At 41.9% G+C, this 15931-nt stretch overlaps 1 protein-coding gene across 3 annotated transcripts in view; it reads left to right on the forward strand.

Annotated features, from left to right (window-relative positions):
* LOC106593331 (protein sidekick-1) overlaps positions 1–15931 on the forward strand; it is a 143789-nt gene that overhangs the window by 84403 nt on the left and 43455 nt on the right. For all 3 annotated transcript variants that reach the window (XM_082958517.1, XM_082958519.1, XM_082958518.1), the window contains 3 exons: positions 8850–9036; positions 9721–9858; positions 11568–11729. In XM_082958517.1, coding sequence (XP_082814643.1) covers positions 8850–9036; positions 9721–9858; positions 11568–11729 — 487 coding nt within the window. The remainder of the gene's footprint in view (positions 1–8849; positions 9037–9720; positions 9859–11567; positions 11730–15931) is intronic.

The raw sequence follows: 15931 nt of genomic DNA on the forward strand, positions 1-15931 counted from the left end.
CGCGCACTCGCACACCGACATCCTACACACACACACACACACACACACACACACACACACACACACACACACACACACACACACACACACCGACATCCTACACACACACACACACACACACACACACACACACACACACCGACATCCTACACACACATTCACATTTTCCTCAAATTCTCTTTTGGAGTCTGAAGGTTTTTATTATTTAGATTCTCTCTCCTTCCTCTCTTCTCTCCTTCCTCTTCTCTCCTTCCTCTCTTCTCTCCTTCCTCTTCTCTCCTTCCTCTCTTCTCTCCTTCCTCTCTTCTCTCCTTCCTCTCCTCTCCCTCTCCTTCCCCTCTCAGAGCCAGTTAGAACATCAAACAGCAGGTTATCAGTGCTGCTGTAGATACACTGATTTCTGCAGGAGAATAAAAAGGAGTGAAAGTCGTATTTTCCGAGCGGAGGAGTAAGACGGTGGATTCAGATCCCTGCAGAATCCTGATTAGAGGAGAGGAAACGAGGGAATAACTAATACTCCTTCTTTGAAGAAGAGAGAAAGGATGAGAAGGGAGGGAAGATAAGAGGAGGGTGAAGTGGGTGAGAGTAAGAGAAGGGGAGATATGGAGAGGAGAGAGAGAAGGGGAGATATGGAGAGGAGAGAGAGAAGGGGAGAAATGGAGAGGAGAGGAGAGAGAGAAGGGGAGAAATGAGGGGTGAGGGAGAAGGGGAGAGATGGAGAGAGAGAAGGGGAGAAATGGAGAGGGAGAAGGGGAGAGATGGAGAGGAGAGAGAGAAGGGGAGAGATGGAAAGGAGAGAGAGAAGGGGAGAGATGGAAAGGAGAGAGAGAAGGAGAGATGGAAAGGAGAGAGAGAAGGAGAGAAATGGAGAGGAGAGGGCGAAGGGGAGAGATGGAGAGAGAGAAGGGGAGAAATGGAGAGGAGAGGGAGAAGGAGAGAAATGGAGAGGGAGAAGGGGAGAGATGGAGAGAGAGAAGGGGAGAGATGGAGAGGAGAGAGAGAAGGGGAGAGATGGAGAGGAGAGTGAGAAGGGGAGAGATGGGAGGGAGGGAGAAGGGGAGAGATGGGGGGAGAGGAGGGGAGAGAGGAGGAGGGGAGGAGATGGGGGGGGGGGGGAGGAGAGGAGAGAGAGAAGGGAGATGGGGGGGGGGGGGGGATGGAGAGGAGAGAGAGAAGGGGAGAGATGAGGAGGAGAGAGAGAAGGGGAGAGATGGAGAGGAGAGAGAGAAGGAGATATGGAGAGGAGAGAGAGAAGGAGAGATGGAGAGGAGAGAGAGAAGGGGAGAGATGGGGAGAGAGGGCAGTGAAATGACTTTTGTAGAGTTGAGGTTTTAAAGAGTGGGTTTTGTGTTAGAATGTTCCAGTCCAGTAATAATGAGAAGTATCCATTATAGTGACAGGCTGAACTCACATCACAACATAATTATGTGGCTGGGTACATCAGGTCATGTTGTTATAGAATACATCACAACATCATTCTGCTGAATACATCATGTTGTTATAGAATACATCACAACATCATTCTGCTGGATACATCATGTTGTTATAGAATACATCACAACATCATTCTGCTGGATACATCATGTTGTTATAGAATACATCACAACATCATTCTGCTGGATACATCATGTTGTTATAGAATACATCACAACATCATTCTGCTGGATACATCATGTTGTTATAGAATACATCACAACATCATTCTGCTGGATACATCATGTTGTTATAGAATACATCACAACATCATTCTGCTGGATACATCATGTTGTTATAGAATACATCACAACATCATTCTGCTGGATACATCATGTTGTTATAGAATACATCACAACATCATTCTGCTGAATACATCATGTTGTTATAGAATACATCACAACATCATTCTGCTGGATACATCATGTTGTTATAGAATACATCACAACATCATTCTGCTGGATACATCATGTTGTTATAGAATACATCACAACATCATTCTGCTGGATACATCATGTTGTTATAGAATACATCACAACATCATTCTGCTGGATACATCATGTTGTTATAGAATACATCACAACATCATTCTGCTGGATACATCATGTTGTTATAGAATACATCACAACATCATTCTGCTGGATACATCATGTTGTTATAGAATACATCACAACATCATTCTGCTGGATACATCATGTTGTTATAGAATACATCACAACATCATTCTGCTGGATACATCATGTTGTTATAGAATACATCACAACATCATTCTGCTGGATACATCATGTTGTTATAGAATACATCACAACATCATTCTGCTGGATACATCATGTTGTTATAGAATACATCACAACATCATTCTGCTGGATACATCATGTTGTTATAGAATACATCACAACATCATTCTGCTGGATACATCATGTTGTTATAGAATACATCACAACATCATTCTGCTGGATACATCATGTTGTTATAGAATACATCACAACATCATTCTGCTGGATACATCATGTTGTTATAGAATACATCACAACATCATTCTGCTGGATACATCATGTTGTTATAGAATACATCACAACATCATTCTGCTGGATACATCATGTTGTTATAGAATACATCACAACATCATTCTGCTGAATACATCAGGTCATGTTGTTATAGAATACATCACAACATCATTCTGCTGGATACATCATGTTGTTATAGAATACATCACAACATCATTCTGCTGGATACATCATGTTGTTATAGAATACATCACAACATCATTCTGCTGGATACATCATGTTGTTATAGAATACATCACAACATCATTCTGCTGAATACATCAGGTCATGTTGTTATAGAATACATCACAACATCATTCTGCTGGATACATCATGTTGTTGTAGAATACATCACAACATCATTCTGCTGGATACATCATGTTGTTATAGAATACATCACAACATCATTCTGCTGGATACATCATGTTGTTATAGAATACATCACAACATCATTCTGCTGAATACATCATGTTGTTATAGAATACATCACAACATCATTCTGCTGAATACATCATGTTGTTATAGAATACATCACAACATCATTCTGCTGGATACATCATGTTGTTATAGAATACATCACAACATCATTCTGCTGGATACATCATGTTGTTATAGAATACATCACAACATCATTCTGCTGGATACATCATGTTGTTATAGAATACATCACAACATCATTCTGCTGGATACATCATGTTGTTATAGAATACATCACAACATCATTCTGCTGGATACATCATGTTGTTATAGAATACATCACAACATCATTCTGCTGGATACATCATGTTGTTATAGAATACATCACAACATCATTCTGCTGGATACATCATGTTGTTATAGAATACATCACAACATCATTCTGCTGGATACATCATGTTGTTATAGAATACATCACAACATCATTCTGCTGGATACATCATGTTGTTATAGAATACATCACAACATCATTCTGCTGGATACATCATGTTGTTATAGAATACATCACAACATCATTCTGCTGGATACATCATGTTGTTATAGAATACATCACAACATCATTCTGCTGGATACATCATGTTGTTATAGAATACATCACAACATCATTCTGCTGGATACATCATGTTGTTATAGAATACATCACAACATCATTCTGCTGGATACATCATGTTGTTATAGAATACATCACAACATCATTCTGCTGGATACATCATGTTGTTATAGAATACATCACAACATCATTCTGCTGGATACATCATGTTGTTATAGAATACATCACAACATCATTCTGCTGGATACATCATGTTGTTATAGAATACATCACAACATCATTCTGCTGGATACATCATGTTGTTATAGAATACATCACAACATCATTCTGCTGGATACATCATGTTGTTATAGAATACATCACAACATCATTCTGCTGGATACATCATGTTGTTATAGAATACATCACAACATCATTCTGCTGGATACATCATGTTGTTATAGAATACATCACAACATCATTCTGCTGGATACATCATGTTGTTATAGAATACATCACAACATCATTCTGCTGGATACATCATGTTGTTATAGAATACATCACAACATCATTCTGCTGGATACATCATGTTGTTATAGAATACATCACAACATCATTCTGCTGGATACATCATGTTGTTATAGAATACATCACAACATCATTCTGCTGGATACATCATGTTGTTATAGAATACATCACAACATCATTCTGCTGGATACATCATGTTGTTATAGAATACATCACAACATCATTCTGCTGGATACATCATGTTGTTATAGAATACATCACAACATCATTCTGCTGGATACATCATGTTGTTATAGAATACATCACAACATCATTCTGCTGAATACATCATGTTGTTATAGAATACATCACAACATCATTCTGCTGGATACATCATGTTGTTATAGAATACATCACAACATCATTCTGCTGGATACATCATGTTGTTATAGAATACATCACAACATCATTCTGCTGGATACATCATGTTGTTATAGAATACATCACAACATCATTCTGCTGGATACATCATGTTGTTATAGAATACATCACAACATCATTCTGCTGAATACATCATGTTGTTATAGAATACATCACAACATCATTCTGCTGGATACATCATGTTGTTATAGAATACATCACAACATCATTCTGCTGGATACATCATGTTGTTATAGAATACATCACAACATCATTCTGCTGGATACATCATGTTGTTATAGAATACATCACAACATCATTCTGCTGGATACATCATGTTGTTATAGAATACATCACAACATCATTCTGCTGAATACATCATGTTGTTATAGAATACATCACAACATCATTCTGCTGGATACATCATGTTGTTATAGAATACATCACAACATCATTCTGCTGGATACATCATGTTGTTATAGAATACATCACAACATCATTCTGCTGGATACATCATGTTGTTATAGAATACATCACAACATCATTCTGCTGGATACATCATGTTGTTATAGAATACATCACAACATCATTCTGCTGGATACATCATGTTGTTATAGAATACATCACAACATCATTCTGCTGGATACATCATGTTGTTATAGAATACATCACAACATCATTCTGCTGGATACATCATGTTGTTATAGAATACATCACAACATCATTCTGCTGGATACATCAGGTCATGTTGTTATAGAATACATCACAACATCATTCTGCTGGATACATCATGTTGTTATAGAATACATCACAACATCATTCTGCTGGATACATCATGTTGTTATAGAATACATCACAACATCATTCTGCTGGATACATCATGTTGTTATAGAATACATCACAACATCATTCTGCTGGATACATCATGTTGTTATAGAATACATCACAACATCATTCTGCTGGATACATCATGTTGTTATAGAATACATCACAACATCATTCTGCTGAATACATCAAGTTGTTATAGAATACATCACAACATCATTCTGCTGGATACATCATGTTGTTATAGAATACATCACAACATCATTCTGCTGGATACATCATGTTGTTATAGAATACATCACAACATCATTCTGCTGGATACATCATGTTGTTATAGAATACATCACAACATCATTCTGCTGAATACATCAGGTCATGTTGTTATAGAATACATCACAACATCATTCTGCTGAATACATCATGCAGTTATAGAATATATCACAACATCATTCTGCTGAATCCATCAGGTCACGATGTTATAGAATATATCACAACATCATTCTGCTGAATACATCATGTTGTTATAGAATACATCACAACATCATTCTGCTGGATACATCATGTTGTTATAGAATACATCACAACATCATTCTGCTGGATACATCATGTTGTTATAGAATACATCACAACATCATTCTGCTGGATACATCATGTTGTTATAGAATACATCACAACATCATTCTGCTGGATACATCATGATGTTATAGAATACATCACAACATCATTCTGCTGGATACATCATGTTGTTATAGAATACATCACAACATCATTCTGCTGGATACATCATGTTGTTATAGAATACATCACAACATCATTCTGCTGGATACATCATGTTGTTGTAGAATACATCACAACATCATTCTGCTGGATACATCATGTTGTTATAGAATACATCACAACATCATTCTGCTGGATACATCAAGTTGTTATAGAATACATCACAACATCATTCTGCTGGATACATCATGTTGTTATAGAATACATCACAACATCATTCTGCTGAATACATCATGATGTTATAGAATACATCACAACATCATTCTGCTGGATACATCATGTTGTTATAGAATACATCACAACATCATTCTGCTGAATACATCAGGTCATGTTGTTATAGAATACATCACAACATCATTCTGCTGAATACATCATGTTGTTATAGAATACATCACAACATCATTCTGCTGGATACATCATGTTGTTGTAGAATACATCACAACATCATTCTGCTGGATACATCATGTTGTTATAGAATACATCACAACATCATTCTGCTGGATACATCATGTTGTTATAGAATACATCACAACATCATTCTGCTGGATACATCATGTTGTTATAGAATACATCACAACATCATTCTGCTGGATACATCATGTTGTTATAGAATACATCACAACATCATTCTGCTGGATACATCATGTTGTTATAGAATACATCACAACATCATTCTGCTGGATACATCATGATGTTATAGAATACATCACAACATCATTCTGCTGGATACATCAAGTTGTTATAGAATACATCACAACATCATTCTGCTGAATACATCATGTTGTTATAGAATACATCACAACATCATTCTGCTGGATACATCATGTTGTTATAGAATACATCACAACATCATTCTGCTGAATACATCATGTTGTTATAGAATACATCACAACATCATTCTGCTGGATACATCATGTTGTTATAGAATACATCACAACATCATTCTGCTGGATACATCATGTTGTTATAGAATACATCACAACATCATTCTGCTGGATACATCATGTTGTTATAGAATACATCACAACATCATTCTGCTGGATACATCATGTTGTTATAGAATACATCACAACATCATTCTGCTGGATACATCATGTTGTTATAGAATACATCACAACATCATTCTGCTGGACACATCATGTTGTTATAGAATACATCACAACATCATTCTGCTGAATACATCATGTTGTTATAGAATACATCACAACATCATTCTGCTGGACACATCATGTTGTTATAGAATACATCACAACATCATTCTGCTGGATACATCATGTTGTTATAGAATACATCACAACATCATTCTGCTGGATACATCATGTTGTTATAGAATACATCACAACATCATTCTGCTGGATACATCATGTTGTTATAGAATACATCACAACATCATTCTGCTGGATACATCATGTTGTTATAGAATACATCACAACATCATTCTGCTGGATACATCATGTTGTTATAGAATACATCACAACATCATTCTGCTGGATACATCATGTTGTTATAGAATACATCACAACATCATTCTGCTGGATACATCATGTTGTTATAGAATACATCACAACATCATTCTGCTGGATACATCATGTTGTTATAGAATACATCACAACATCATTCTGCTGGATACATCATGTTGTTATAGAATACATCACAACATCATTCTGCTGGATACATCATGTTGTTATAGAATACATCACAACATCATTCTGCTGGATACATCATGTTGTTATAGAATACATCACAACATCATTCTGCTGGATACATCATGTTGTTATAGAATACATCACAACATCATTCTGCTGGATACATCATGTTGTTATAGAATACATCACAACATCATTCTGCTGGATACATCATGTTGTTATAGAATACATCACAACATCATTCTGCTGGATACATCAGGTCATGATGTTATAGAATACATCACAACATCATTCTGCTGAATACATCATGTTGTTATAGAATACATCACAACATCATTCTGCTGGATACATCAGGTCATGTTGTTATAGAATACATCACAACATCATTCTGCTGAATACATCATGTTGTTATAGAATACATCACAACATCATTCTGCTGGATACATCATGTTGTTATAGAATACATCACAACATCATTCTGCTGAATACATCATGTTGTTATAGAATACATCACAACATCATTCTGCTGAATACATCATGTTGTTATAGAATACATCACAACATCATTCTGCTGGATACATCATGTTGTTATAGAATACATCACAACATCATTCTGCTGGATACATCATGTTGTTATAGAATACATCACAACATCATTCTGCTGAATACATCATGTTGTTATAGAATACATCACAACATCATTCTGCTGGATACATCATGTTGTTATAGAATACATCACAACATCATTCTGCTGGATACATCATGTTGTTATAGAATACATCACAACATCATTCTGCTGGATACAACATGTTGTTATAGAATACATCACAACATCATTCTGCTGGATACATCATGTTGTTATAGAATACATCACAACATCATTCTGCTGGATACATCATGTTGTTATAGAATACATCACAACATCATTCTGCTGAATACATCATGTTGTTATAGAATACATCACAACATCATTCTGCTGGATACATCATGTTGTTATAGAATACATCAGAGGGCAGGTCAACAGCAGAATATTGCGCATGTGTACTCTTCAGGGACAAGGGTAGGGAGTCAGAAAGGAACCATTGTGTCAGTAGAAAATGGTCTCACTTCCTGTGTGTGACTTCTTCCTGTTTCCTGTGATGTGATCAGATCCACTACTGGCAGGGTGACAGACAGAACCAGACAGAGAAGGTGACGGTGGTGTTTGTTCCTGACACACGTGTTCATCTGGTCAACCTCACGTGTTACATGTCCTATCTTTTCACGCTGTCTGCATTCAACGTGGCTGGAGACGGCCCGCCCAGCGAACCCCGGGGAGCCAAGACCCTACAGGCTGGTAGGTTCCCTAACCTCTAACCTCTAACCCCAGGGGGCCAAGACCCTACAGGCTGGTAGGTTCCCTAACCTCTAACCTCTAACCCCAGGGGGCCAAGACCCTACAGGCTGGTAGGTTCCATAACCTCTAACCCCTAACCCCAGGGGGCCAAGACCCTACAGGCCAGTAGGTTCCATAACCTCTAACCCCAGGGGGCCAAGACCCTACAGGCTGGTAGGTTCCATAACCTCTAACCCCAGGGGGCCAAGACCCTACAGGCCAGTAGGTTCCATAACCTCTAACCCCTAACCCCAGGGGGCCAAGACCCTACAGGCCAGTAGGTTCCATAACCTCTAACCCCTAACCCCAGGGGGCCAAGACCCTATAGGCCAGTAGGTTCCATAACCTCTAACCCCTAACCCCTAACCCACCCAGTGAACCCTGGGATGCGTATGTGTTAGACCTGGCTTCAAATATGATTTGAAATCAATGAAAAATCTTTATCTGGGCTTGATAATGATGGAGCCTGTTGTAATGGAAGGAATATAACAGTCCCCAGACTGTCTAAAGCAGACACTGAGAGTATACACATACATCTAATAGGATCTGATCCCAGATCTGCACTGTCTGGTTGTGTTATTAAAGTTGAACATCTAGATGGTATGAATGTAATGATCACCTGTGTAACCTACTCCCCCCCCCCAGCCCCCAGCCAGCCTAGTTTCCTGTCGTTTTCGGAGGTGACAGGATGGAGTGTCAACGTCTCCTGGGGGGCGCCCAGCGCTTCTAACGGGGTAGTGGAGGGGTACAGGGTGGTCTACCAACCCACACAGCCTGTACAGGGTAACTAATACCCACACACACCAAGCAACACACACACACCAAGCAACACACACACATGTCTAGCAACACACTCACACCTAACAACACACACGCCTAGCAACACACACACACCTAACAACACACACACGCCTAGCAACACACACACACCTAACAACACACACACATGTCTAGCAACACACACACACCTAACAACACTCACACGCCTAGCAACACACACACACCTAGCAACACACACACACCTAACAACACACACACACGTCTAGCAACACACTCACACCTAACAACAAACACGCCTAGCAACACACAGACACCTAACACCCACACACACGCCTAGCAACACACACACACCTAACAACACACACGCATGTCTAGCAACACACTCACACCTAACAACACACACGCCTAGCAACACACAGACACCTAACACCCACACACACGCCTAGCAACACACACACACCTAACAACACACACACACATCTAGCAACACACTCACACCTAACAACACACACACGCCTAGCAACACACACACACCTAACACACACTCACATGCCTAGCAACACACACACACCTAACAACACACACACACGTCTAGCAACACACTCACACCTAACAACACACACGCCTAGCAACACACAGACACCTAACACCCACACACACGCCTAGCAACACACACACACCTAACAACACACACACACGTCTAGCAACACACTCACACACACTGAACAACATACACACCAGTTTCTGCGTCTTTCTTGACATGATGATAAAGAGGAAAATGTTGCTGACACACAAAACAAGTGGTTCAATGGTGTTTAATGGTGTTTACTGGTGTTTAATGGTGTTTACTGGTGTTTAATGGTGTTTAATAGTGTTCAATGGTGTTTAATGGTGTTTAATGGTGTTTAATGGTGTTTACTGGTGTTTAATGGTGTTTAATGGTGTTTAATGGTGTTTAATAGTGTTCAATGGTGTTTAATGGTGTTTACTGGTGTTTAATGGTGTTTACTGGTGTTTAATGGTGCTTAATAGTGTTCAATGGTGTTTAATGGTGTTTACTGGTGTTTAATGGTGTTTACTGGTGTTTAATGGTGTTTACTGGTGTTTAATGGTGTTTAATAGTGTTCAATGGTGTTTAATGGTGTTTACTGGTGTTTAATGGTGTTTACTGGTGTTTAATGGTGTTTAATAGTGTTCAATGGTGTTTAATGGTGTTTACTGGTGTTTAATGGTGTTCAATGGTGTTCAATGGTGTTTACTGGTGTTTAATGGCGTGTAATGGCGTTTAATGGCGTTTAATGGCGTTTAATGGCGTTCAATGGTGTTTAATGGTGTTTTCTGGTGTTTACTGGTGTTTAATGGTGTTTAATGGCGTTTACTGGTGTTCAATGGCGTTTAATGGCGTTTAATGGCGTTTAATGGCGTTTACTGGTGTTTACTGGTGTTTAATGGTGTTTAATGGCGTTCAATGGTGTTCAATGGCGTTTAATGGCATTTAATGGCGTTTAATGGCGTTTAATGGCGTTTAATGGTGTTTACTGGTGTTTAATGGTGTTTAATGGCGTTTAATGGTGTTCAATGGTGTTTAATGGCGTTTAATGGCGTTTAATGGTGTTTAATGGCGTTTAATGGCGTTTAATGGTGTTTAATTGTGTTTTGTGTGTGTGTGTGTGTGTCCGTGTGTGTGTGTGTGTGTGTGTGTGTGTGTCTAGGTGTGAGTCGGGTGGTGACGGTGGATGTGAAGGGTAGCTGGCAGCGTTGGTTAAAGGTCAGAGACCTGACTAAAGGAGTAACCTACAGGTTCAGTGTCCAGGCCAGAACAGTCAGCTACGGACCTGCTGCACACTGTAACGTCACCTCACAACCTCTTCAGGGTAAGGAGGGGGGGGGGGGGGGGGAATGGTGTGTGTAGTGTGTGAGGTGTGTGTGAGAGGTGTGTGTGTGTAGTGTGTGAGGTGTGTGTGTGTAGTGTCTGAGGTGTGTGTGTTTATTGTGTGAGGCGTGTGTGTGGTGTGTGAGGTGTGTGTGTGAGGTGTGTGTAGTGTGAGTGTGTGTGAGGTGTGTGTGGTGTGTGAGGTGTGTGTGGTGTGTGAGAGTGTGAGAGTGTGTGTGTGACGTCTGTGAGTGTAGTGTGAGAGTGTGAGAGTGTAGTGTGTGAGGTGTGTGAGAGTGTATGAGTGTAGTGTGTGAGGTGTGTGTGAGAGTGTGAGAGTGTGTGTGTGAGGTGTGTGGAGTGTGTGAGAATGTGTGTGAGAGTGTGAGAATGTGTGTGTGAGGTGTGTGAGTGTAGTGTGTGAGGTGTGTGTGTGTAGTGTGTGAGGTGTGTGAGAGTGTGTGTGTGAGGTGTGTGAGTGTAGTGTGTGATGTGTGTGAGTGTAGTGTGTGAGGTGTGTGAGTGTAGTGTGTGAGGTGTGTGTGTAGTGTGTAAGGTGTGTGAGAGTGTGAGAGTGTGTATGTGAGGTGTGTGAGTGTAGTGTGTGAGGTGTGTAGTGTGTAAGGTGTGTGAGAGTGTGAGAGTGTGTGTGTGAGGTGTGTGAGTGTAGTGTGTGAGGTGTGTGACGTGTGTATCAAATCAAACATTGTCACATGCGCCGAATACAAGTGTAGACTTTACCGTGAAATGCTTTACTTACAAGCCCTTAACCAACAGTGCAGGTCAAGAAGAAGAAGAAAATATTTACCAAGTAGACTAATATAAAAAGTAATAATAAAAAGTAACACAATAAGAACAACAATAACGAGGCTATATACAGGGGGTACCGGTACCGAGTCAATGTAGAGGCTGTATACAGGGGGTACTGGTACAGAGTCAATGTAGAGGCTGTATACAGGGGGAGCTGGTACAGAGTCAATGTGGAGGCAGTATACAGGGGGTACTGGTACAGAGTCAATGTGGAGGCTGTATACAGGGGGTTACCGGTACAGAGTCAATGTGGAGGCTGTATACAGGGGGTACCGGTACAGAGTCAATGTGGAGGCTATATACAGGGGGTACCGGTACAGAGTCAATGTGGAGGCTATATACAGGGGGTTACCGGTACAGAGTCAATGTGGAGACTATATACAGGGGGTTACCGGTACAGAGTCAATGTGGAGGCTATATACAGGGTGGTACCGGTACAGAGTCAATGTGGAGACTATATACAGGGGGTTACCGGTACAGAGTCAATGTGGAGGCTATATACAGGGGGTACTGGTACAGAGTCAATGTAGAGGCTATATACAGGGGGTACCGGTACAGAGTCAATGTGGAGGCTATATACAGGGGGTACCGGTACAGAGTCAATGTGGAGGCTATATACAGGGGGTACTGGTACAGAGTCAATGTGGAGGCTATATACAGGGGGTGCTGGTACAGAGTCAATGTGGAGACTATATACAGGGGGTACCGGTACAGAGTCAATGTGGAGGCTATATGCAGGGGGTACCGGTACAGAGTCAATGTGGAGGCTATATACAGGGGGTACTGGTACAGAGTCAATGTGGAGGCTATATACAGGGGGAACCGGTACAGAGTCAATGTGCAGGGGGCACCGGTACAGAGTCAATGTGGAGGCTATATACAGGGGGTACCGGTACAGCGTCAGTGTGGAGGCTCTATACAGGGGGCACCGGTACAGCGTCAGTGTGTAGGCTCTATACAGGGGGTACCGGTACAGAGTCAGTGTGGAGGCTATATACAGGGGGTACCGGTACAGAGTCAGTGAGGAGGCTATATACAGGGGGTACCGGTACAGAGTCAATGTGGAGGCTATATACAGGGGGTTACCGGTACAGAGTCAATGTGGAGACTGTATACAGGGGGTTACCGGTACAGAGTCAATGTGGAGACTGTATACAGGGGGTTACCGGTACAGAGTCAATGTGGAGGCTCTATACAGGGGGTACCGGTACAGAGTCAATGTGGAGGCTCTATACAGGGGGTACCGGTACAGAGTCAATGTGGAGGCTATATACAGGGGGTACCGGTACCGAGTCAATGTGGAGACTGTATACAGGGGGTACCGGTACAGAGTCAATGTGGAGGCTATATACAGGGGGTACCGGTACAGAGTCAATGTTGAGACTATATACAGGGGGGTACCGGTACAGAGTCAATGTGGAGGCTGTATACAGGGGATACCGGTACAGAGTCAATGTGGAGGCTATATACAGGGGGTACCGGTACCGAGTCAATGTGGAGGCTATATACAGGGGGTACCGGTACAGAGTCAATGTGGAGGCTATATACAGGGGGTACCGGTACAGAGTCAATGTGGAGGCTCTATACAGGGGGTTACCGGTACAGAGTCAATGTGGAGGCTGTATACAGGGGGGTACCGGTACAGAGTCAATGTGGAGGCTATATACAGGGGGGTACTGGTACAGAGTCAATGTGGAGACTATATACAGGGGGTTACCGGTACAGAGTCAATGTGGAGGCTATATACAGGGTGGTACCGGTACAGAGTCAATGTAGAGGCTATATACAGGGGGTACCGGTACAGAGTCAATGTGGAGGCTATATTCAGGGGGTTACCGGTACAGAGTCAATGTGGAGGCTGTATACAGGGGGTTACAGGTACAGAGTCAATGTGGAGACTGTATACAGGGGGTTACCGGTACAGAGTCAATGTGGAGGCTGTATACAGGGGGTTACCGGTACAGAGTCAATGTGGAGACTGTATACAGGGGGTTACCGGTACAGAGTCAATGTGGAGGCTGTATACAGGGGGTTACCGGTACAGAGTCAATGTGGAGACTGTATACAGGGGGTTACCGGTACAGAGTCAATGTGGAGGCTATATACAGGGGTTCCCGGTACAGAGTCAATGTGGAGACTGTATACAGGGGGTTATCGGTACAGAGTCAATGTGGAGGCTGTATACAGGGGGTACCGGTACAGAGTCAATGTGGAGACTGTATACAGGGGGTTACCGGTACAGAGTCAATGTGGAGGCTGTATACAGGGGGTACCGGTACAGAGTCAATGTGGAGACTGTATACAGGGGGTACCGGTACAGAGTCAATGTGGAGGCTATATACAGGGGGTACCGGTACAGAGTCAATGTGGAGACTGTATACAGGGGGTTACCGGTACAGAGTCAATGTGGAGGCTGTATACAGGGGGTACCGGTACAGAGTCAATGTGGAGGCTGTATACAGGGGGTACCGGTACAGAGTCAATGTGGAGGCTGTATACAGGGGGGTACCGGTACAGAGTCAATGTGGAGGCTATATACAGGGGGTTACCGGTACAGAGTCAATGTGGAGGCTGTATACAGGGGGTACCTGTACAGAGTCAATGTGGAGGCTATATACAGGGGGTACCGGAACAGAGTCAATGTGGAGGCTATATACAGGGGGTACCGGTACAGAGTCAATGTGGAGGCTATATACAGGGGGTACCGGTACAGAGTCGATGTGGAGGCTCTATACAGGGGGTACCGGTACAGAGTCAATGTGGAGGCTATATACAGGGGGGTACCGGTACAGAGTCAATTTGGAGGCTATATACAGGGGGGTACTGGTACAGAGTCAATGTGGAGGCTATATACAGGGGGGTACTGGTACAGAGTCAATGTGGAGGCTGTATACAGGGGGTACCGGTACAGAGTCAATATGGAGGCTGTATACAGGGGGTACCGGTACAGAGTCAATGTGGAGGCTATATACAGGGGGGTACTGGTACAGAGTCAATGTGGAGGCTGTATACAGGGGGTACCGGTACAGAGTCAATGTGGAGGCTGTATACAGGGGGTACCGGTACAGAGTCAATGTGGAGACTGTATACAGGGGGTTACCGGTACAGAGTCAATGTGGAGGCTATATACAGGGAGTACCGGTACAGAGTCAATGTAGAGGCTGTATACAGGGGGAGCTGGTACAGAGTCAATGTGGAGGCAGTATACAGGGGGTACTGGTACAGAGTCAATGTGGAGGCTGTATACAGGGGGTTACCGGTACAGAGTCAATGTGGAGGCTGTATACAGGGGGTACCGGTACAGAGTCAATGTGGAGGCTATATACAGGGGGTACCGGTACAGAGTCAATGTGGAGGCTATATACAGGGGGTTACCGGTACAGAGTCAATGTG

The sequence above is a fragment of the Salmo salar genome, chromosome 12 (assembly GCF_965601325.2).
Source record: "Salmo salar chromosome 12, fSalSal1, whole genome shotgun sequence".
Taxonomy (NCBI): domain Eukaryota; kingdom Metazoa; phylum Chordata; class Actinopteri; order Salmoniformes; family Salmonidae; genus Salmo; species Salmo salar.